Source organism: Pyrgilauda ruficollis, unplaced genomic scaffold, assembly GCF_017590135.1.
Source record: "Pyrgilauda ruficollis isolate IOZ18807 unplaced genomic scaffold, ASM1759013v1 scaffold87, whole genome shotgun sequence".
NCBI classification, from domain to species: Eukaryota; Metazoa; Chordata; class Aves; order Passeriformes; family Passeridae; genus Pyrgilauda; species Pyrgilauda ruficollis.
The window spans coordinates 1,957,603-1,982,824 of record NW_024530710.1 but is presented as its reverse complement, the minus strand read 5'-3'; the positions used below and the strand labels follow the sequence as shown (position 1 = coordinate 1,982,824).

The 25,222-nt window shown below is 38.3% G+C and overlaps 1 protein-coding gene across 3 annotated transcripts in view; it reads right to left on the bottom strand.

The window, feature by feature from the left end:
• EFR3A (EFR3 homolog A) overlaps positions 1-23,378 on the bottom strand; it is a 76,973-nt gene extending 53,595 nt beyond the window's left edge. For 2 of the 3 annotated variants that reach the window (XM_041488096.1, XM_041488098.1), the window contains exons 1-3: positions 23,213-23,378; positions 18,734-18,786; positions 13,095-13,175 (exon numbers count right to left, since the gene is read on the bottom strand). In XM_041488096.1, the coding sequence (XP_041344030.1) occupies positions 13,095-13,107 (13 nt within the window). In that variant the 5' untranslated portion in view covers positions 13,108-13,175; positions 18,734-18,786; positions 23,213-23,378. The remainder of the gene's footprint in view (positions 1-13,094; positions 13,176-18,733; positions 18,787-23,212) is intronic. The other variant, XM_041488097.1, reaches the window with a different exon arrangement.
• Between the last annotated feature and the right edge of the window lie 1,844 nt (positions 23,379-25,222).

Here is a 25,222-nt window from a genome sequence, read left to right as displayed (position 1 = left end):
TCAGCTTGCTATCAGCAAGAAAGCAAAACCAAGGGAACTGAAAGTAAGTACAAGTAAGTTGAATAAGCAAAATGACTGTCACACTGCAATACAAAAATGTGCAAGGATCTCGGGTACCAGAAATGCACCTGCCATCCACACTTAAAAACATGCAGAAAAGTCAAGGCATTTTAAAATTGAGTCATATTAAATCCAAAGCTACTTCATTTGCAAGTTTATCTTCATTTTGAATGACTGTTTCAAAACACTCAAATGTGCATTATGTGCATTATTCTAAAAAAAAAGAAAACAAAAATGAAATCTGCTTTAAAGGCACCCATATAAATCAATGTAAACCAATACAGAAAACATGCTCTGGCTTCCTTATCCCTTATCCTTCCTTTTACTGGGCACCAGTGAAATGACAGTCACTTGAAGCTGAGAAATGAGGTTTTTTTAAATTTCATTTCTACTCTACTACTAATCCATATAATCAGAACAATGCATGTAACTTCAATTTTATTAATTTAAGTCATACTGCCTGCTTTAAAAAGGTAGCAAACCAGCAAAGCATTATTTGGTCCTTTTTCTAGCACTAAAAACTACTAGAACTTTGGAGTTAGGTTAAAACTCAGCAAAAAGAAAAAAAAAAGTTTCTACGTATCTGTCCATCTGTTTATCAGAGTAGACTTACACCCTTGTTTTTAATTTTTTTTTTTTTGACAAATAAGGTTTTAATGTTTTAGTGGGCATCTTATTAGATTAACTTATTGGTCAAACCTCAGATCAACACCAAAGCAGCTCTAATGCACAAAAGCCACCGAGTAAACAATTACACATTCAATAATAAGGTAACAAGCAGACATGCAGCTCCTGTCTTTCGAGTCAAAACACCTGAAGGATTCAGAGCAGCTAAATACCTTACAAACATCTTATTAAAGATATCCATTTACATACTCAAAAAACCTTTTAACACTGCTAACAACAGTAAAAAAATGCAAACAATAAAGGGTATCTTGGCAGAAACTTTTGATGATTACAATTTCTCTGCAAAAGCATCAAGACTTGTACTTCTTTACTTAAGATATTGAAGTAATCTTAGAAGTTTTTAACCACACTTATCAGAACATATGGGAGATTCATAACAAAGATTTCACCTACTGTACTTTGTTTTAATTACAAGACTCTACAGGAGTAGACATTTTCCCTCAATTACAACTGTTTTCTGATACTATTGTCTCTTGGACAAAAAATGCATTCTGCTCATACTTTGACAACTTAATTCTTGCCACTTATTTAGTCAAAAACAATTACTGAATATAGATCTATGATTTTAAAACTGTGCATTAACTCGAAGTTCTCCGCAATGGACTTCGAGTCCTGTACCACCAGTAACATCAACACTGACTTATGACTTCAATACATAATTATGAAAACACAAAAGCACTCAAGAACAAACAACCAGAATATTGAGAGTTTTTTTTGTTAAACACTACTTTGTTACTACTGTCAAGTTCTTCATACCACTCCTGCTGATGTTTTACTCATGGAGGTCTAACAAATGTAAAAATCTACATTTTCATAAAAGCTGTAGGTATGAAGTAGATAAAATCAAAGTTCTTTAATATGCTGGAAAATGTAGGTATGAAAAGAGGTTAAAATCCTACTTGACTTAAAATAGAAATAATTTAGACAGTTCTATAAAAACATTCTATTAAGAGCAATGCCATGTAACATCTTAGAAGTAAAATCATAATAAGAAAGGAGTACTGTATTATTGTTGTGTATACCATTCCATATTCGGAAATTCAAGAAAGACCATCAAAATCCACCAAAACCCACGTATTATTGCTAAATATTTCTTGAGGTAGGTATGAAACTCTGCAGCACTCTTTGGCTCAGCACTCTTTGTACTTAAGTTTTCTACCTTAAGGTTGACCATTAACTTTGGTCCATGGTAAACAGTATATTTGATTAGTATTAAATATAACAAAATATTCTGACAATAACTATAGCATACAACTACCTAAAACATAACAAGAGCAGAAAAAGAATCTAAAATTTTGCAAGACAGGCAATTAAAAATACTTTTTGGAATTACTTTCTCTCTTCTTTAAGTGAAAAAAGAAGAAAATCTTTGCAAAGAACTGCAATTTAAATCTTAAAATGGTGTTTCAAACCTGTGCTAATTACATAAAATCAACATAAAATCTGGATCCAGTTACTTCTTTGAGATGGATAAAAAAGATCAAGTAACAGTATCAACTCATTCTGACAGTCTTACCAGATGGTTTCACTTAATGGAAACATAATATTGCTCTATTGAAATACTGCTCTCTAAATTTATGGAACAGAGTGAATTTTGACACCAAAAAAAGGCCTAACAATAAGTATGCATAAGATTTGAAATTTCCTCCTCATCTTGAATTTTGGCAGTATCTTTACATTGCTATGTATTTAATTATGGAACTGTTTATATGGGGAAAAAAACACCCATAAACTTGTCCAAAATTCTGTATCATCAAAGTATGAACTTAAAAAACTATGATGCTAAACACCATCAAAAGAACTTCCCACATTAAACAGAACATTCAAGACTCAGAAAGTGAGATTTAATCTGTCAAAGTTTTCAGCTTCCAAGCTGAGCACTGTCAGAAATAAAACTGACAGGCACTCCAAACAGCACAGAGATAAATGACAAACTGAAGCAAAAACCAGAATAGTTAACAGTCACGATACAGATTTTGTGGGAAAACTACTAATCATTGCTCAGTTATAACATTTTGATATAAGCATGAAAGGCTAAAAAATTCGTAGGAATAGCTTTAAAGAATGTATGAATATTTAAAAAAACCCAACAACAACAACAAAAAGACAACAAAACAAAACCCCCAAACTACATTAAAAGTAACCCATAAAATAGGAATATAGGAATATTTTACTACATAGACTAAAAGATGAATCTTGTCAAAGATCGATAGAAGCTGAGCAACTCAAAATGGATTCGCTACTTCTTGGATACCAATTAAAAACAGGTAAAAATTTATTTGGGGAAACACATTCATTTCACATAAATAGACTGTTTTGTAGGTCTATAGAACATAGGTAAAAAAAAAACCAAAAAAACAAACCTGTTCCATTTTATGCAGATTTATTGAGGAAAAATCCTATTACAATTCCTTTTAAGTGTCAGACAAAATTTATATTTTAATGGCCTCCCCCTTGCACACATCTTTACATCATTTTATGCAAGTAAATATAAAGGTTAAAGCAATATCTACAGAGAATTCTGCACTGTAACATTATAGTTAATGTATAAGGTTTAAAAAATATTGTTTGCTTCTCCAAAAGTGAGATTTTTACCAAGTTCAAACATGCACATTCTCTTCTGCTAAAGAAGTCCGATAATCTGCATTTTTCATGTTATAACTGTACACATTTACCAGCTGCACAGGTACTTCGGCATTTTTCATGTTATAACTGTACACATTTACCAGCTGCTTTACAGGTACTTCTTTTTGCACATATTTGTTCTACACAAGAACAGTAAGACGCAGCCCCCAGCATCAGAAAATGGTAATTTCACCTACCCAAACACATACATGGCCTCGGCTCAAAAGCAGAATTATAATCATAGGCTTTTTCTTGCTCAACAGTTGGAACTTGCACATACTGCCTCATCCTGGATATGAGTTCACTCTCGGGGAACTGTCTCCTTTCCCAGAAACTTGCTCTCTCACACTCGCATAGCTGCGGTTACTTCCCGCGAGGGCTCTGCAACACTGTAAGCTTATCTGATCAGCTCAGTGACATCTGCATAAAGCCACCAAACACGTGAAAAACCTCAGTATCAAATTCTGTTAACAAGGCCAGGCACAGGACAAGAGAAAAGAATAAAAGATATATTGTCAATGTGTGAGTCACACACATTCCTCCAATGAAACTGCACAGACACTTTCATTACTTCAAGTAGCCTGGAACACACAGTTCATTATTTCTCTGACTAGAAGTAAAAAATCCGTATAGTTTCAGGTAAAACTATCCTCAGACAGCTGCCACCTATCACTGCAGAGTGATAAATATTTTAGCAAAACCTACTCGCTTGGTCTTCCTGGAGAACGGACACAGAGTACTTATTTAAGGCAGACTACTGACCAAAATGACTTTTTTAAACAGACAGGTTTACATCTAAGATTAAAGAAACAATCTAAAAATAATGAAGTTAACATTATCTCTAATAATATTTCCTAGTTTAGGAAGCAAGGATTACAGAATTTAAATCATTAACATGACTATGACCCATCGGGTAAAAAAACAATTTTCAGTTAAGCAATTCTGAAGTTACTTTCCAGCTTCCCATTAATTCTCAGCATTTTATTGTTTCACTTCCTACTTTACATCCACTTGGGATACACAAATATGGGATATGCATAAAGACATTTTTTATAAACCCTGGAAATAATAAGTACTGTTTTAAATAAAACCACAGCTAATAATTTCCACTACATAAAATCCATACCAATTCAACAGTTAAAAGATTAGTGCTAATATACTCAGAGAAAACACTGAGCTGCACAGAAAGTGTCCCCACATAGTTTACTACAGGAAACCCTATGCTGTAAATTAGAAAAATCGCATTACTATAAAGCTGTATTTTGAAATAGGGTGTCTGATTATTTGTGCTATATCTTACTCATACAAAATTACAGGAAAACAAAAGTTTCAAGGTGGGTTTAAACATAAAAGACCAAGTTCTGCCAATTGAGTTTAAAACTGCCACATTTTCTTCTATCAAAACCTAGGAAATCATCTGTTTTATCTAATACTGGAATTTCTTCCATAGTTTTGTCATGTTATCTAATACTGTTGTCAACTGTCTACAGAGCATTAATAACCTGAAGCAAGATTTCATGTTCACTCACTGAATATTTTTATTATGTCCCAAGCCTGGATGTAGTCATCCCTAACTTTATTTGCAATTGTCCAAGCTTTAAAAAAAAAAATCATATTCTATCAAAAAATGGTGTAATTAACACAGAAGTTTCAATCTACAGAAAAATGCATGTTTTGCTAATATCAAGCAACACAGCAATATTAAAATTATGTTTGGTTGTTCAATGTACTTAAATATAACTATGCAAAAATTTGACTGTAATACATTAAACTTTCAGTTCGCTTATTTTTCTGTATCTGAGATGAAAAATACAAATAAAATAAATTTCTTTCAAATATCCTGATGAAAGTGCATAAAATAACACTTTAACTATAACCACTTACTATACTGGGTTATTTCTGAACTGTTAATATCAGTTGATGCATTTAATTCAGAACCAAAATGACTTTCAAGGGTATTCTCATTCCACTATGAAAAAGAGATCAGACATTTTATAACAAGGAAATTATTCCAGCCATATAAGGGAGTTAATTAAAAATATTCTTCAACCTGCTATAAAAAGAGCAACTGCTGTAAGGACGCACTGATCATTGCCATGTCCCTGGAATGCACTCCCAGAGGGCACAGTGGGCTGGCTCATCATTTGGACAGGATGAAGCCTCATTCCCCAGATGAGCCTCCCCTCCCCTTCCCAAAGCCAGCTGACTTCTAAGCGCCTGGCTTCCAGCCTCTCTCCACCAAAACACCCCTGTGGTATTCACATTCTCTGAACAGAGACACAATTCTCTGTCCCAGGATTTTTCCTGGGGAAGGCAGTGAGAAGCTCAGAGAAGAAGAGAAAACAATTCTTATCTCTACTTGCTGCTTCTGTTGTTTGGCACATGTAGAATGTGTTACAGAGACGGTTTACTGAAGGTGATGGTTGTTTAGACTGATTGGCCAATTAGGTCACAGCTGTGTCGTGGTGGTCTCCAGACATTCACAGGTTTTTCTGTAGTATCCTTTTTAGTATAGTATCTCTTTAATATAGTATAGTATTAGTGTAATATAACCTAGCTTAATAAATTGTTTGTTCAACCTTCTGAAATCATGGAGTCAGAGCATCCCCAGGAGGGGGGTCACCTGCTTCGATACAAGCCCAAGAAAATGTCCAACATGCAGATGAAATTTTTGTCTTGAGAACATGATATTCATCTTGTGATGTGAACTTCCGGCCCCCGCGACAGCAAACCCACGGTAACACCTAATGGGGAAAATCCCATCCATACCTAGGTTTGAAAATTTTACATTTATTTTTAAAAATATTTTGGTACTCAGTTTATTTGAAAAAAATGAAAACAACACCCAAAAAACCTCTCTGCTTAAAATTTATCATAGTAAGCTAAAAAGTTCAAGTTAATTCTGGTGTGATATGACTTCAAGAAGAGTTCTTCTAAACTGTAGTCATATAATCATTAAGGTTGGAAAAAGACCTCTGATGTTATGAAATTCAACCATCAACCCAGCACCAACACCATATTCACCATTAAACCATGTCCCGAAGGGCCATATCCACACATGTTTTTTGAATACTTCCAGGGATGGTGACTCTACCACTTCCCTGGGAAGCCTATCCCAGTGCCTAATCACCTTTTCTGTGAAGATTACTTTCTTAATATCCAATCTAAACCTCCCCTGGTGCAACTTGAGGCTATTTCCTCTTGTCCTATCTCATGGTACCAGGGAGAAGAGACTGACCCCCACCTGAGTACAGCCTCCTTTCAGGCAGTTGCAGACGGTGATAAGGTTCCCCCTGAGCCTCCTTTTCTCCAGGCTGAACAGCCCCAGCTCCCTGAGCTGCTCCTCACACTTGTGCTCCAATCCCTTCATCAGCTCTGTTCTTCTCTGAACACAGTCCAGCTCCTCAGTGTCTTTCCTGCAGTGAGGGGCCCAGAACTGAGCACAGGATTTGAGGTGTGGCCTCACCAGGGCTGAATACAGGGGGCGAGTCAGTGTCCTGGTCCTGCTGGTGACACTGTTGCTGATACAGACCAGGTGCCATGGACCTTCTTGGCCACCTGGGCACACTCTGGCTCATGTTCAGCCACTATTGACGTTGCTGATACAGACCAGGTGCCATGGACCTTCTTGGCCACCTGGGCACACTCTGGCTCATATTCAGCCACTATTGATCAACACCCCCCAGGTCCTTTTCTGACAGCTTTCCAGCTACTCTTCTCCAAACCCATAGCACTGCGCGCTGGAATCGGCATGGAGAGATGCACATCTTACTATGGTGAAAAGCATGTAAAAATAATTTGAATGTAAACTTTTATGAAAGCAAGAAATGACAATGCACATGAAGTTATTAATAAGAAGTAGGAAAAAACCCTAAGCTAGTCAAATAATGCTCACTACCAAGCTTCTTCAATGAAGTATTCTTTTCAGAGCCAACAGCAATTAGAACAAATCCCCCAGGAAGATATTATTTTGGGGATAGTGTGTTTTGCACACTTCTAATCCATTAAAATAAAGTTTTCCGTTACAACAGGTTCTCCAGTTGCATTCCTGAAGTTCCACCACTGGCAGTGTTTCCATACTATCGCTCCTTTCCCACACCTTTGCTGGTTTCACATAGTAACTTTGCTTTAGTAAACTTGCTTATTTCTGTTTTCTTCAACACATCCTCTTCCTTTCCTGCTTTGAGATAGTACTGTCACTCTCTATTTGTAATACAGCATTAAAATTACCTAAAACTAACCTGGTTCCAGTGGAAGAAGCTCTATGATATGAGTTTTGCTTCTTAATTCCTGTCCTTACTTATATTCCTACTAAGCTAGCCAATGTCATTTACTTCTCTGACTTCTATCACTGAAGCAATACAAAAAAGAGATTTTAGGAGACAAGAAAGACACATTTACATAAATCTCCTTGACCCCTCTTCCTCACAGCTGGCACTGATAATCTGTTCAGGGGAAAACAAATGAACAGGCAAAGTCCAACTTTCATTCCTGCCTTCAGTATTTGGTTTGCAGCTGGGAAATGAGTTCTAGGTGATAAATCCAGGGGACAGAAAAAAAACACAGAGTTTTTGTTTCATCGTACCTTTATTTCTAAACAAATACTGATTTCATAACAAGGTGTTTCATAAATCAGTGAAAAATGTGATGTAAATAAACGACTGGACTAAAGGAGACAGAGAGCGAAAGAGAGGCTCATAGTGCTTTGTGTGCTCTCTGAAGAACACGAACTGCTTTTGTTCCTCCATCCAGGAAAAGAGCAGAGCATGGAGCAGACTCCTGACAATGACAAAACACCCACTGTGCACATCCAGTAACACACTGAGCCAGCAGGACATTCTCTACCTACTATTAAATTCTGAATAAAAGTAAAGAAGGATAGGCATTATCACAGCGACCCTGTTCCACTCCTGCTACTTAACACACCTATCTGCTTGTCGAAATGCCTGGCTCCTCCCAACATCCATGGGTACCAGGGAATGGAAAATTCCCAGCACAGTTACAATCCTGGCATAAAAGCAGCCTCTGAGCTCCAGACAATTCTGCTCAAAGCCTGCTTTCACCATGACCCCAAGCTATTCTCTTACCCAGATGAGTCATTTTCAGAATGCTGCATCCTTGAACACTTGCCAGGTGCAGAAGACAGTCGCAGTTGCAGGAGAACAGTACTGTAAATGTCATGTGTGCTCAAAGGCCAAGCCACCTAACTTGGCTAGCACTCCACTGAGAAGAGGGGCTGCAACACCTGCAGGCCTCCTACCACCCTGTTCCCTGTTCCCTGTTCGTGGCAGGTTAGGGAGAAACATCTAACACAGAAGACCAGAATAGGCTGGTCCACCTCTGGGTTGAGCTGGACACTGAGAGAAAGGAAAGACGCTACACAAGGCATGGCTGAAAGGTAATAGGCCAAGAAGCAACGCTTAGCCTATCTCCAGGGTGGCCAGAGGTGAGTAAGAAGCAGTTCTAGAGGGCTGCCAGAGGCAAAACTATTCCAAAAGGGTCACTGTCTACTTCAGGAGCCTTCAAACCATAATTCTGATCAGCAGGTCAGAATACTGGCCAAATACTGGTAAAAATATATATACTTGTCTAAAAGACTCAGTACTTTGGTGCCTAAGTCCAGGCTACAGAATGCCTCCCAGATGCTTGAGCTGGTCATAATTTTCTTCTCAGTTCTAACCCCACACAGCAGACTACTGACAGGGACTTTCTTTGTGCCTTCCTGCCTGTGCCCAGTTATATCTTAAAATTTCTAGTCTAGATGTTCCACAATTCCCCTTCCATTGCATTTCCTCATACTACTGGACACAGTCCTCTTTTCCAGCAAGGAAAAGAGTTATTTTAACACTTGGCTGCTCGCTTCTGTTTTGCTACAGGAACTCATATGAATTAAGCTACTGCCTTCAGAGGAACATCCCCTTGTATAGGTGAGGATGAGAGGGGAATCAGTGGGAAGCTGGACAAGAGCACGGATCTAGATACAACTCTAGGAGTTACAATTAACTGAACCTTTAAGTTCTCAATCTTAGGGAAGCAGCACATAGGCATTATTTGTCATCTCAGAACACAGTCACTCAAACACCATGAACAGTTCTGCTTTTCAGCAGTTGTTTTAATTCCAGGGTCAGCATCCCAAGAGTAACTGGAATGGCTCCTGACACTTAGGAAAGTTTTCAAGGTGTCTAAAGGTTTATCTTGGTCAACTGAAATCTGCATTACAGAGTAGTGTCTTCTGCTTTGGAAGCTGTTGCTTCCCTACACCAAGAAACTGATAGAGAAGTGTCAAACACTCTCTACTTACAGAATTTCACAAAGACTTTGTCAAGACTATGCATCTTTATTATGTGAAGAGAGCTATTAGAACAGCACTGATAAACTATCACCTGCCCTACAGACAACAAGCCCACTTCAAACCAATGAGTAACTGCTCAGCAAGTGCTCAGGGTTTCAAGTCTTCTTTGAAGGAAAGCACCTGAAGCTTTGCACATTGAAAAACCTGAATGTAAAGCCATATGAAGAATTTTTCCATTTCCTTAAGATGATGCAGTTTTCTTTCTTAATCCAATCCACAGGGAAGGAATACAGCTGTAGTGGTAAGAACTCCCAGAATCTTATGCTGCTGCCCATCTTTTTCCTTAGAAAAATGGATGCTCAGAACCGCTGCATCACCTCCTCATTGCAGGTATCCTATGACTGCAGTACGTAGGCTGGGAGGATTTAATTCTCCACTCCTGCCCAACGCTGCCTTGCAGCTCACCTTCCCAAACACACAGGGCTGAAACAGATCAGGGGAGTAGGTACCACACTGCCACTTGAAAAACAAGGCACAAAAAGGTTTTTGTGAGTGCAACATGCATGTATGTCATGATTAAAAGTTCCTAATGAGGAAGCAAAGGTTCACAGGCCTTCTCTCTAGAACCCTCAAAGCTAATGAAGAAAGTAAGCTTAGCTCAGGAAACTAGATTTTAACTAGTTCAACATAAAGCACTGAGCTGCTTATAGGACATGTAAGAGAGTGTTGTTCTATAGATCCTTTCTTCTATTAAAACATCCCAAATACCAATATAAGCATGGCCAGAGCTTCAAAAACAAGTTTTATCTTCATTTGAGCTAACCCAGCTACAGGCTTCAATAGATTTGCACAGATTTTGAAAAACATTTCCTAATTAAAAGAAAAATGTTCTGTTCACAAGTAGTTCAAGACCACATTACTTACATTTTATTTCCTGCACACATACACAATGTACACAGAAAGTAACATAAGAGTGGATGAAAGTGTTTCTGTGAATCTAGAACCATACTGTGATATTTATGCTGAGAAAACAGTAGAGCAGTTCTGCTGAGGCACATACACAGAGCTCAAAATATGACAAAGCATCTGCTCCTGTTCAGTAACAAAAGTGTTTAAATTGTATTGACATTAATGAAAAATAAAATGCTAAACAAAAATGTTGTAACGTTACTTCAAAAAACAGTCACTGTGGATACTTAGGTTTCAGAATTCAAATTCTTGTTTAAATATCACCAATCTTCAATTAAGTGCTCTGGTTGTGTCTATTCCTAGCTGTTTGACTTTCCCAGAAAGTATTTACAAAATAAGATACTGCCATTTGGACATGGAAACATACATGTTTCCATTAAAAGAAAAAGAACATTAAAAGAATATGGAGTCAAAAATTAAAAAAAAAAAATCTCTTTACGTATTATCAAGAACAGGTTCTTGCAGCCGCCAATACATTCAATTTTTCATGTCTTCCTTTCTCTGCAAACAGTTTTACCTTGTTCATCCTGCCCTCACAGAACAGCAGTTTTTGAACAAACCAGCAAACAGAAGTATAGGCAACAGTTTTAAACACAGACATGGAAGACACAAGTTTCACAAAAAAACCCTCCTCCTTTTAGTCAATACGTATTTTAAAATATTCTCATTATTGTAATCTTTCCCATTAGCTCTAAAGAGTACTTCATCTTGAATTCAGGTTTCCCCCAAGAAATGAAATGCAGCTCTTCTCCCAAGCAGTGGGATATAAGGTTAGAACATATCCCTATCTAGAACCACATATCCCAGATGAGTAAAAAGAAATTTCTCTCCTCCTGTAATGTCTGATGAATTAGAGAGGAACACAGTCACAGTGGATTTGCTCTTCTGGGCACCTTCAGTACCTAAAGACTGTGCAGGTCCCTTTTCTACCACAACTTCTGTTTCTCACCAGACTGAACTGGCCAGTCTAGAAGATGGTCAGTGCAGGAGACAGACAGCTTTGCATCTAGACACAAAGAAGTCATTTTATAAATACACCTTGTTAACCAGTAAATCTTGAGTGTCAGCTTTCTGTAGAAACCAGACAGGACATCTGTTGGCACACAGGCTCACTGGTTTCTGCAGCAATCCAGCAGTTTTTGCCCACAACCAGCACTTCTAACCACACTGCAATTCCAACATCAGATTCAATTTGCAAAAATTATGTTTTGTCAGTTCTGAGGAACTTCAAGCTCATGTCTAAACCAATGTCAATAATGGGTCACAAACTCATTTAATAGAAAAACCACAAGCACACAGAAAGTCTTGAAAACAGCCTGCACTGCATTTATTACAAGACAAGAGAACTCTGCCAGCTCAATCATGTCAGACACAGATCAATTATAACTATTCATATTTTATTACATATTAAGTTCACAAATAGGGCATCATCATCCTAAAGTCCTTTTCTAATCATTACACAGTTACATTCTAGTTTAACAAACACAGGATTTTTTTTTAATAGCATAAATTATTGGGTATTTGTTAATGCACTTCTAACAAAATATCCATGAAGCTTTATCCTCACCGATTTCCTTACACATTAACAGCTTTACAAAAGTACCAGCAAGAGCACGGATTTAGTATAATTATATAGCTTAGTGTTAGATTGGAATTCCTTTCTCATTCTCTTACTAAGGAGTGAGTAAGCATTCTCAGACCACAATTAAAGACTCAGGGTGCCCATTTCCAGCCAAAGTACAGACTGTTATCAACAAAATACCGTAACAGGTCCAAGTACAATTTAGAATCACAACTGTGCTCTTCTTGAAAAATGAAAGGACTGAGACCTTTAACAGACCTCAAGAAGGACATGAGTTACACAAGCACCAACTATTTTTGAAGTCTTCAGGTCTACAAGTTGTTAAGACTAGGAATCATAGAACTGTAGAATGTTCTGACTACAAAGGGTTGCAACAAAGATCAAATCTAACTCCTGGCCCTGCACAGGGCAGCCCCAAGAATCACACTGTGTGCCTGAGAGCATTGTCCAGATGCTTCCTAAACTCCCAGCAGACTTGGAAGAGTTTCATCCATCTATCTACCCCACCTCTTTTTAATTTCTATCTAATGCCTGCATGAATTAATCTTGAATGTAACTTCCTAGAATTGAAACAGCAGTCTTCGAAAGCCAAGAGTGGTGTACACAGCTCATTTTCATCTTCAGCAATCCACAAGGAACATGATTCCCTAGAGAGTTACTGAGGTTCATAAGGGCCAGCGGTGGGAAGGAAAGTCCATATATCAAGGAAAGGGAAAGCCAAAACACTTTTAAAAGGAGTTCACCCTGGCTTTTCCAGAGACATGCATTTAACCACACAATGGAAATCTTACCCCTGCTCCCCAAAATCAATTCTGCTTTGTTGTCATGCACAAAAAAAAATAGGACACTTGCATGCACAATCAGCATGAGCCTTCTTACCCTTTCGTCCCATGATTCAGAAATCAACAGCAAACAAGGCTGCACATGAAGATTAATCGACTGATAGCTGCAAAGCGATTTCTGTAAATAACAATGACAGCCATATTTTAATAAAGCCCCAAAAAATTACTAAGCTACATTTTAATATTTGGGGAAATGTCCACGTACAGTTTGAAAGCACACAAAGGCTTTGATGGGCACTTCATGAGCTCATCTCTAAAGAATTTCATTTTTTATGTTAGCTGCCCAGATTGTGCATACAAAAGTTACAACAACTGAAAAAATTAATTATCCAGGATTTAACAGGGAATGGATGAAACACCATTGTTCATTTCTTGGCTATATTAAAGTGTGTTCCAAAACAAATAGAAGGAATGGAAGGATGAATGATGATAATGGTATCATTCATCACATCTTGTCTCAATATGAGTGGTTTTGACTCTCTATGGAACTGCTCCTCAACATCCCAAACCGGGCTGGGATGATGTGTGCATAGAAATGACAGCTAACAGAAACCAACAAAAGGAACATTTGCTCCAAATCAAGAAAAGAAATCCATATTCATTAAATAAGGAAGGACCAATTTGGTGGCACACAAATTTGTTTAAGGTACCATGGGTTAAATAAACCGATGCACAAACAGCTACAGCTTTCCAGCTGCAAGTTCCTGTTTTGTTTCTTTTCTTAGCTTAATCAAGGATACATTTGGAGAAGTTACTACTTTTTCTTTTCAATGTAGAAAAGACAGTCACCTAAAAATCAGCTGAAAAAAACCTGCAGCTGTTTTTGTATTTGAAGAATTACTTGCATATTATTATGCAAAGAAACTACTATACATTCTGCTATCATAGCATTATAATAGTTACAGACATCCTGAAATACAGTTATTTCCCTTTTCTGGCCTAGTCCTAGCAAGTGGCAAACTGCCAAAGGAAGGCCAAAACCATGACCTTCCCCTGGCAGCTGTTTTCCAAGTTCCTGTGGTCCCTTAGGTTAGTAGATGAAAAGGACATGATACAGGTCTTCCAATGTGTCTCATCCTAAAATACCAGAATCAAGTAGCAAACAAAAATTTCAGACATCCCCTGATGTAACTCTTCTGTAACAGGTGAAATATGAAAATGTAACAGAATAATAACCTATTTTACATGTTTTAAGTAGTCAATAATGTTGTCATAAAATTAAGAGGGTTTCTCCTGACTAAAAAATAAACTAAGTAATTACAAAAAGTGCTTTATAAAGTAGCAGGTCCCATTGTGAAGTGTGAAGGCTACATGAGAAACATATTCCAGATGAGGAAAAAAGTATGATGGATGGAAATAGTGGAGACAGTAATTAATGAGATCTAGGCTTGATTTTCACTAAAAACATTAGAAAGCTTAGTCCTTGAAATATTTATATTGACACATTTATGAATACAGTCACTGGTATTTCAAAATTTTATTTCACAGGGCGATAAATCTTCCGTTCCCATTACCAGTCTTGTTGATTCTTACTTATTATACATACACAATAAAAACTACAATCACAAAACACAAATAAATGATATTCCCAAAATTGTTGGGAGGGCAGTAACGAAAATGAGGAAGTTATTTGCCTTTTAACATGTGTTAAAAATGTTAAATGCCAGTTAAGAATTCACTCATTTCAAATTCCATTTCAAGTGCTGTTTTCCCTCCTACACTTGGCAAGAAAACTCTATGCACATAGAAAATTATAATTTTGAAAGTCTGATGGGTATTTTTGGGTTTGAGGGAGGAGTGGGTCACTTATTTGTCTAAAGACCATGAAGTAACACAAGGAAGGAAGTAGCATGCATGAATACAGAAATTGACAAGCACTACTCAATTGTTCAATCTTGTGTTTGTTTTCACCTTGCACAAAGCAGGGAAGCCACCAGCACGCTCCACCTGCTGTCAGAGGAGCTGCCTCTGCACAGACAAGGGTTTGCAAAAGGCCACATGGTGTTTGGGAGGTCGAGTAAATAAAATATTATGTAGTTTAATGAACATGCTTGGAGCCATTCTGCAGTCACCAAAACTGCCTCTTCACTGCAACCAACAGGGAAAATTATGGAATATTTTCCACATAACTAATATATGTACGTCTTAAATCAGAATGGTCCCTTTCCAACCAACAAATATCTGACAGAAGAGTGTGGGAGGTGTTCATATTACTACATTTCACAGCCGTAATTCAAAGGAAGAATGTGGGAACATTACATTAGGCAAAATCCTTATTTTTATTTCTTCTCTTAATTTGTATGTTAGAGTCAGTCATAAGGACCTGCTAATCAGTTAAAAACAATTTAACTAACAATTATTATTAACAAAATCTTGAAAAACAAAGATATAGTTATGCTAATGGCATAAGCCAAATGCAAAAAGAATAAGCTAAGAAAAAGTTTAAAAAATTCACAGACAGAGCTACCACAAGTAAAATATATTTTTATAGTCAACAGGTGCTCTCACCTGTGCCACATATAATTCTTCTAGTTCTAGTGATTTCATTTTAGTATAAAAGTTGCCTTTTACATTAAGCATTTCACTGAAGTCAGGGAATACATCCAGTAAGTAGGTTAGCTGTTTCTAGAAAAGAAAAAAACTTCCTTATCTACCAAGCTGTGTCTCAAACATCTGATTAAGTGTGAATATCCAGAACATAATGTTCAAAAAGAGAGTCTTCAACAAATATTTTTATATGACTTAGCTATCGCTTTTTCTCCTTAGCAGAAGCATTTTCAATCCGAATGCAGCCAACAAAAAAACCTAACAAAACCACCCATGTTCCATAACAGAAGTATGCTAAATGAAATTATCTGCACAAATTATTCAACAGGGAAACTGAGAGCACACAAGGCAAGTGAGAAACACCTACTGCCCCTACTGCAGAGGCTATCTGGTTATAAGTTCTTTGGCTTTGCTTTTAAATAAAAGCACTATTTAACCTTTTACTCCACAGTTTCTTTGTGATAAAGCACACCTTAAACAGTTACTAAAACAGCCGTGGTTCAAACCTACTCCTACCGTACTCAATCAGAAATGAGAAAACATATTTGCTTTATCAACATTTCAGAATTAGCGCTTCAGCTGAAGACACCATCCATGTGTGTAACCATTCGCATCAATATCCATGCTATTTGCACAAGAAAAACTTATAAAGTTAAACATAAAAACATAAAAAGTACAGGGAAAAGCTACACCTCGGCAAGGTTGATCCAAGTGCTGCAGCAATGATAGAGCACCACACCTCCACTGCAGATGTCAACACAAATGCCATGTCATGGCTGGTCAAAGCCAAGCATTTTTACTTCTCAAGGTAAAGCGCAGACTGAAAATTTTCTATCTGAACTATTACAATTGCATTGAGATTGAAATCTTAACATTTTTTAGGACTTAGTGCAGCACTAAATCCCCACATTCCTAAGTGGGATTGCTAAGCAGAAACATCAACAGAAAATGTGAAAATCCAAATATGCAATAAACAACTTGTGCAGAGCCCAGCAGCCACGGCTGAGCTGAGGCTGAAAGAGAAGAGCATCCATCACCTCTGGCTGATGACCTTTGTTCATCTCCCCACTCTCAGTACCACAGCCCAGTTCTGACTAATGCCTGTTTTTCCACAGTTAATACTGAAGGAGTTAAAAAGCATATTGTCCTGCATATTGTTTTAATTAGAAAAACTAATTAAGCTTTTACTCAGTCTTTATGTAATACCAGTCATCTAGATCTCTCATGATATTCCAGAACATTGCCTTTAGACCTATACATTCATTTAACTACTGCATGAAGGGGGGGAGGGATGAAGCTACCACTAGGAACTGCTACACAGACCCAGGAAACAAAGCAGGACAATAGTGGATAAGGGAGTTGTCTGCGTGACCCAAGAACACCATCAAAATTTCCTGTTAACTAGATACTATTTTTCTACTTAATTTGTAAAGAACTCATTGTAACACGACAGAAAACATTTTTGTAAATTATCTCACTGTAACAGCCTTTTGTTTAGGAAAAAGTTTTATTCCTAAAGATGGTCAATGCACTTCTTGATGTGTGGGATGGAGAACTTCACATGAAAATAAAATAAAATAAAATAAAATAAATAAAATAAAAACAACACACCAACACCCCCCAGCCTTTACAACTGACTTTTTCAGATTTCAGGGACAGATACTTTAAGATTTCAAAGTAACACTGTAGCAGCAGCCTGTTTCATCAATCTGCTCTGAAAAGAAGGCTATGGAACCTTCAGAGAAGCCTAAATTAGCAAGCAGAAGATTTCCTTTCCACATGCAACAGAGTTGAATTCCTGAAGGCTCTACCTCTATTGATTAGAAGTACAACCAGCCACAAAAGGATGCTTGCTTGCCTTAAAATCCCATTGTACTTCTTCACTGCCATAACTTTTGGAAGTAAAATATTCTGAAAATGCTGTTATTTCACAAGAACTGCAATGTACATTTCTGTTAGGTTTCCCTTCCCTCATCCACACAGTTACACTCATTAATACAGGCAATGATAAATAAATGTAGTTCTGAGTGTCTTGCACAGATAAACACTGCAATCAGCTCTTCTGGTCTCCTTTAACTCCCATCTGAATGCAGTAATGCAAACTCTACTTGCACTGATATTAATGACCCTAAACATAAGCACATCTGGTTCAAAAAAAAAAAAAAAAAAAAAAACCAAAAAAAACCCCAAAAAACCTTACTTTTCCAGTTTAATTGGTTAAAAAATTCCATTCACTCCTTCACATGACAGGTGTGACACATCTTACTTACAGTAAGGTATTTTACACGACCAGGGTTCAAATGACACAACACAGAACTACTGCAAGCCATTTCTAGTGCCCACAGCCACAGCTTATTACAAATCACAGCAAAGAACAAATGCTCAAAGACTTCCTCATGAAATTAAGCATTCAGGAAATTCACTACAAACCTATATTAGAATGCACTCAGTATGACTGGTATTGTAACTTTTTTGACAAAGCAGATTACTTTATCCAAAGACTGGTGTTAGCAATGTTACTACAGATCACATAGATTTTTTTCTAAATAGAAGAAATTATTAAAGGAATAGTTAAATTTGTATTTTTCTAATATACTTTATAACTCAATCCATTGAGTTAGAGAAATTTGCTATTCTTGAAGGTAAATAATTTGATTCTAAGAAACATTTGCCTCAAAAATCTCATTTAACTTTGGACATCAAAAATTTTAAGCATTATCATTTTTTATTCTAAATAGCAATTCTATCTTCTATAAACACTAGTTGTCATTTTCCAAAGATAGGATTACAGCTACATCAAAATATAGCTTTTTAATATCAAAAATATCTTTAGTTTTTGAATCCAGCTATTTCAGAACACTGCCTAAATCACAAAATTCAGTGAATATACTGTCAAGCTGTGATCAAAAAGGCAAATGCAAAGCTCATATTATTATTTGTAAAATATATGGAGATTTACAAAGGCAGAGAGTAGATAATATTAACATCTTAAAATTCTTATAAATGACAGCAAGTATAATGCTTCTTTTTCCTTTTTTTTTTTTTTTAATTTTTAAACTCCAAAGAAAATATCTTAACAGTAAACACCCCTAAATATTGTCTTAATGTACTTAAGATAAGAATACTTACTGCCAGGCATTGTTAATCAGGATCTGTCTTCAATTTTGTAAAAACATAAGAAACTATGAAGAAAACAAACAAAAAAACAAAGTCAAGGCTATAGCTTAAGACAATTTACATCCAAATGTACTCAGTAACTCATGCAGAATTAGCATTCTTCAGTTCCAATACCAGAGAGGCTGTTACCACAGAAATCCAGATATCCTCTTAGCTGACCAGACTAGATGTAGATTTTGCCTGTTCCTGAAATGCAGTCATTCTGTTCCTGCCTTTGATGCTGGAGTAAACATTTTTCTGTTGAGCACTGTGACCTTCCCAAGTGCCACTGTTTAGGATGATAAATCCTGCACATCTCACAGGATACTTCCACTTCAGCTCTAAACCACAGCACTTCCCTGTTAAAACGCCTGAGAGAGGCTTCTGTTCAACACTACAAAAAACAACTGAAAAACCTGTGTGGCACTTTCTAGGGCATTTTTCTCCCAGTATCAAAAAATGCAGATTTTAGACCAGAGTGCAACCTCCTATATACAATAGCTGCTCAAAGGAGTTTTGATGCAATTAAGTATATTCATAAAATGAACTCATCCAAAGTTACAACAATCTATTTTGGATACAAAAGTAGCCAAATCTACTGTTCCTTTAATTTGCACTAAAATGCAAATTATTTGAAGATTTTTCTGTATCAAAGCAGGGCATTTGGCTTTTACTCATTGCCAAATGCAAATTCCCCACAAACGTACTTTTCCACAAATAACAACTCAGTTAATGATACTGAGTGTTGCTTTCTTCAAAAATAAAATAAATTTTTAAACAAAATATATTCAGCTAATAATTGTATGTATACATACACCAAAAAACTGCAATTCCATGGATGGATAATGAGAAAATAAACACTTCATTTGGTCAACATATGTTTTAATGACTACATATTAAAGCAATGCTCATAGTTGCTAAAAATAAACTTTATTCTCGTATATGCATTTCAATCAAATGTTCCAATTTGCTGACAGCAACTGGGATTAAAAATAGTACTTCAAAGTAAGTTATTTAAAATATCCCATCTATTAGAAAGCTGTGTGTCCCTCTCCAAGGGCAGCATGAGAGGCAGTGTAATTTTATAAAAGGAAATGTGCTGCAGATTGTCATGTCCAACAGACACGTGGAGAAACAAAGCCTCTGGTTCAGAATGTAGTTATGGACCTAGCTGAAACATTACAGAAAACAGATTTACTGACATTAAAGAAAAAAAAAGCAGAGAACCTGATGAGAGTTTCAGGGAGTCAAGTGCCAGACACTCAAGAGTGTTTTACTGACCATCTCTGGCAATCAGGAATTCAATACATTTTCCTAAAACACAACCCCTGCTGTCAGCAAAGTCAATTCACTTTTAAAAGATTTTTAGAAGAGTTTTCTGCAGTAATTACTACAAAAGTTGTATCAACTAAGACATATAGAAAATATCTGTTTTAAAATAATTCACTGGAGTTTTAGTCATTTTGTGATCTGAAATGTGACCAAAAATCCCACATGGGGGTGGCCTGGCCTCTACATGCAGAACAGAGCACACCATTTCCTCTCCATCAAGTCTTCAACCACTGTCTCACTTGGCCTAGGACGAAGTTTAATCCACAGATGCTGTCACCTGTTACAGCAGAACAGAACTAACACAAACTAAGAAGCTTCCCACTCTGAGTTTGCTCAGCTATTTGTCACTGAGCTAAAATTTTACCTAACAAAAAGAGGGGAAATCCCCCCACAGAATGTGACGAAGTAGAACTTTGCTAATTAAAAGAGAGCTATGGAAAATCATGTGATCCATTTAGTTTCCTAGCCTAACACTGTTTAACACATTCCATGTCAATTTGTGACATGTGACAGATCACCAGATGCAACTTATGGATATCAAATACTATACACTGTTTTCTTCACCAAAGCAACTGACTCCTGGATATTAGGAAGGTAAACAAAATCATACCCACTTTTCTGTGGAGGACTAAAAGTCATTGTGTTTTTTCTAAGGATAGAACAATAGTTCTAAATGTAATTATAATCAAAGTGTGAAGCTAGTGAATGTACCTTAAAAGACAGAGGAACACTTGCATGACACATAAAATTCCTTCTTCTAAAGAAAAACTTTCAGTTTTGTTTTGAGATGATTTTACACCATTTGGTTAGGAAACCCAATGTGAATTTATTGTTAATCACAAAAAAGATAAAAATATAGTTTCTTCCATTTTTTTTCCCATTAACTAACATAGGATCTGAAATTAAAGGATAGTTTATAAGCACAATTATTTCTTATTATCACAAGATTGCAGAAATGGCATTGAAACCCAAACAGAAAAGCAGAGATTTTTTTCCTGTATGCCCTAATACAATGGACCTCTTTAAAAAATTTAAAATGGAAAAATGTATAAAACTCCATGTTACAGGTAAAGAAGTCAGCATACCTGAGATTTTCTATTTTCTTCCAATAAGCCCTCTGTTACGTTATTATGTAACATCATAAACATTTCATTTGATTTTGAGTCTCCAAAATGAAATTGCCATCTGGACTCCTTTTCATTCCTCCAACTTATGCCAAATAAAGGCAGAGGCTTAAGCACCTCTCACAGCCACACTGGCATGAACTGCAAAATTAAAAATCCACTGCACATTTACTTTTTAGATCACTTAGCTCCCCACTCATATTTCCTCTCTGAAAAATTAATCAATACCTTTAGCTTTCAAAGTAGGCAAATGGCCAGTGCAATGCAAGATAATAAATCACATGTTCATTCCTAAATATAGACCATTAAGCTCCATCTATGATTCCCAGAACCCAAAAAATGCAATATAAAATGGATTTACATACCACAGTGGAATTCTGGGAAAGTACCTGACTTCAATCTGAATTATCTTTCTCAGTTGGAGTGGAAATGCCATGTATGAAGCTGGCTCAATTAATGAGACTACCCTGCTCTCTTACCCAAGACAGCATGCACCTAAGGAAAACATGATTTGCTTTCACTTCAAAAAATTACATATCTTCAAATTGTTTAAAAATTGTGTGGTAACTTTACAAGGATTACTTCCTTATGGAGCTAGGCTGGGCAGCAAAAAGTCACTGACACCAAACAAAGCTGTTTCTAACCCATATTACTCTTTATAATTCAGATTTTATAATTAGAAGTGCAATCCCTTTCCATTATACTTGAATTGCCGACTCTGGTGAGTATTTTCACACACCCTTCAACTTGCATGCAATATAAAATTTGTTCATTCTTTTCTACTGCATCAGTTTGGATCAGAAGTAGAGAGAAGTTATTGCTCGTCATGAACTGCAAACATTGGCAACATCTAAAACAGATGTTTAAGCACAAACTGTATTTTAATTACATTTCTGTAAGGTTTTTTCCTGAATCAGAAATGAATCTCATTCTAACAGCCTTTTTTACACAAATATTAAAGCTGTTATTAAAAGACTTAAACAAAACCTATGGATAGGTCTATCAGGGCACTACAATCAAGATTTCAACTCCAAACCGTCAGTTTCTCAAAGAAACTTTACCATATGTTTAAGAGCATTAACACCAAGTCTTCAAGCAAGATGTCCTGAAGTTACTTGAGAAAATATTTCAAAATATTTAGAATTAATGACAAATGCTTTAGTTAGTAACTATCCATAAAATCCCAAAGCCTTGGCTGTTAACTCTGGGTTTAGCTTACATACTCAGTTTGCACAGCAAACATTGATGTAGCTTTGCAAAGTGAAACACCTGGGCAAGCAAACTGGGTTTTGATACAGCAATTATAACTCTGGTTTAAAGCTATAGGCTTTCCCACAAGTCCTACAACAGCATAGAGACAATGCACACCACAATCTTTTCTTCCTTGTGTCTCGGCTCAAAGGACCACGGGATACCTTTCTAGACATATCCAAAAATAAACATGGTACTATGGTTTTCAGTAACAGGATTTGTGAACCCACACCTTCATTATCTAAAGCACGGCTCCGTGATGCACAATTAACTTTAAAGACGAAGCCAAGAAAGCTCACAGTGCCGTCCTCCTGTCAATTTGCATTGCGTCCGGTTAATATCTCGCTGTCTTAAGGTCCAAACCTGCTGAGGGAACTCCCAAAGCCACAGCCCCGCGCGGTAAAAGCGGGGGGATCCGCTCGCCGTGCCCACAGCTCCCGAGGCGAGCAGAGCCGTCCGGAGGCGGAGAGCCAGCCTGCCAGCCCTCCCCCGGGAGCAGCGCCCACAGGGACAGCCCGAGCCGCAGCCACAGCGGGTCCAGGCTGAGGCCATGCCCTGAGGCTTCTCCTCCCGCGGCAGCCTGGCGGCCCGAGCTTCTCGCCACTCCGTCAGCGCCCACCCCTCTGGCGCATCCTCCTAGTTCCCAAGCGTGGAGAAGGGGAAGTAAGCGAGAGATCGCGACGAGGAGGCGACCGCCAGGGTGAATACGAGTAGCCGGAGCACTGCCCGCCTGCCCCAAACTCACCTCAGCCTCCCCTCCGGCTCGGTTCAGCAGCCGCCATCTTCACCCTCTCCCCCCTCCCGCCCCGTTGAGCACTCCGTAGCGCAGTGCGCGCCGGGAGCTGTAGTTCTATCCGGAGTCGTTCCGTCTCCTTTTCTGCCCATCCATCCCAAACAGAGAGGACGCCGAGGGGTCGCGGCGGACGAAGAAGCGCCCCGACACGGCACGGAGGGACAGCCTCGGGACATGGGACCCCGCCAGGCGCGGGCCGGGAGGGCGGAGGCCGCCGAAGCGGACCACAACTCCCAGAGGCCCTTGCCGCGTGGGCTCGCCGGCTCCTGGGGGCGGTGCTCCCCGTGTCCGGCTCCGCGCCGTGAGGGCGGTTCGGTGCCGCGGGCGGGAGGGGTGCCCGTGCCCGGTGGGTCCGACCCGGTCGGGTCGCTGGGCTCCTCTCAGCCATGGACTGGAGGAAGGGGCAGGGGAGGGCGAGCGGTGCTGGGCGCTCTCCTGAGATCGGAGTTCTAATTCACCTACACAGACCGTGATGCCAAACTCCCGTGAAAATCAGTGAAGCCCAGGACAGCACAATCTCTTGGTCTGTTTTCCTTGAAATAATACTGCCAGCTTCCAGATCTGATGCCTTTGATGCCAGATTTTCCAGACAAGCAAGGGGAAAGCAGAAGTCTTTCACAGAGTCGTTAAGGTTGGAGAAGACCTCCAAGATCTTTGAACCCAACCTATAACCTTGTCAAGCACCGTGGCACTGAGAGCCGAGTGCAGTGCTTGAGCACCACCACCTCCCTGGGCACCCTTTTCCAATGTGAACCACCCTTTCAGTGAAGAATGTTCTCCTGATGTCCAAATTGAACTTCCCCTGGTGCAGCTTGAGGCCATTTCCTCATGCTCTGTTGCTTTTTACCTGGAAAAAGTGACTGACTCCCACCTGGATACAGCCTACCTTCAGGCAGCTGTTGAGAACAAGAAGGTGCCCTGAGCCTCCCTTTCCCCAGGCTAAGAACTCCAAGCTCCCTCAGCTGCTCCTTCCCCAGCACTGTTGTCCTTTTCTGGACATACTGCAGCACCTCAAATGTCATTTTTTCTCATCAGGAGCCGAAAACTGAACACAGGAGTTGAGGTGTGGCCTTACCAGTGCTGAGTACAGGCAGACAGTCAGTGCTCTCTCACTATTGCTGATACAGGCCAGATACCATTGACCTTCTTGGCCATCTGAACAAACACTGGCTCGTGTTCAGCCACTGTTGGCCAGCATCCCCAGGGCCTTTTCCGCCAGCATCTTTCCAGCCACTCTTCCCCAAGCCTGCAGTGCTGCATGCAGCTGTTGTGACCCAAGTGCAGCTCCTGGCGCTCTGCCTTGATGAACCTCATACATTGGTGTTGGCCCATCGATCCAGCCTATAGCCCTAAAAGCCAATTTCCTGTTGTAGTAGTTCCTTCTAAAGGAAAACATGTCAATCCATTTGAGTTTATATCTTTCAGTGACTTCAGATCTGCTTATGTTGCATCTGTTAAAAACTAGCATTTCATTTTATGCTTTTGAAAATACTTGAAACTTTCCTTTCACCAATACTAGAAACAGGATCAGTGTTTCATTTGTGTTCCTTGAAAACAATCCCTATAAATGTGAAACTGAGGAAGTGAGATGTCTACATGTCTCACAGTTTTCAGCAGTATCCAAAACATGTTAATTCGCGAAAATTGGACAGACTTTCACATGTGGGTGCAACTGAGCAAATTAAAGGAGTAAACTGTAGTCCTTCTTATTATTTTATATCATGTCTGAAATACAGCTTATGGCTTTGAACTCTCGGGGACAAACATAAAGAAAGTGATAAGACACAGTGAACAGTCAGCCTTCCATAAATATGTTTATTGAGTTGCTGCCTGCAAAGCAGAACATGTCGGCATTAGTAGCCAATTTCTTAAGGTTTCTGCCAACAACAGTCAGAACTACATAGATCTACATTTGCCCTTTGTCCTTTAAGTACAGCTGGTGATAATAATCCTCCTTATTTT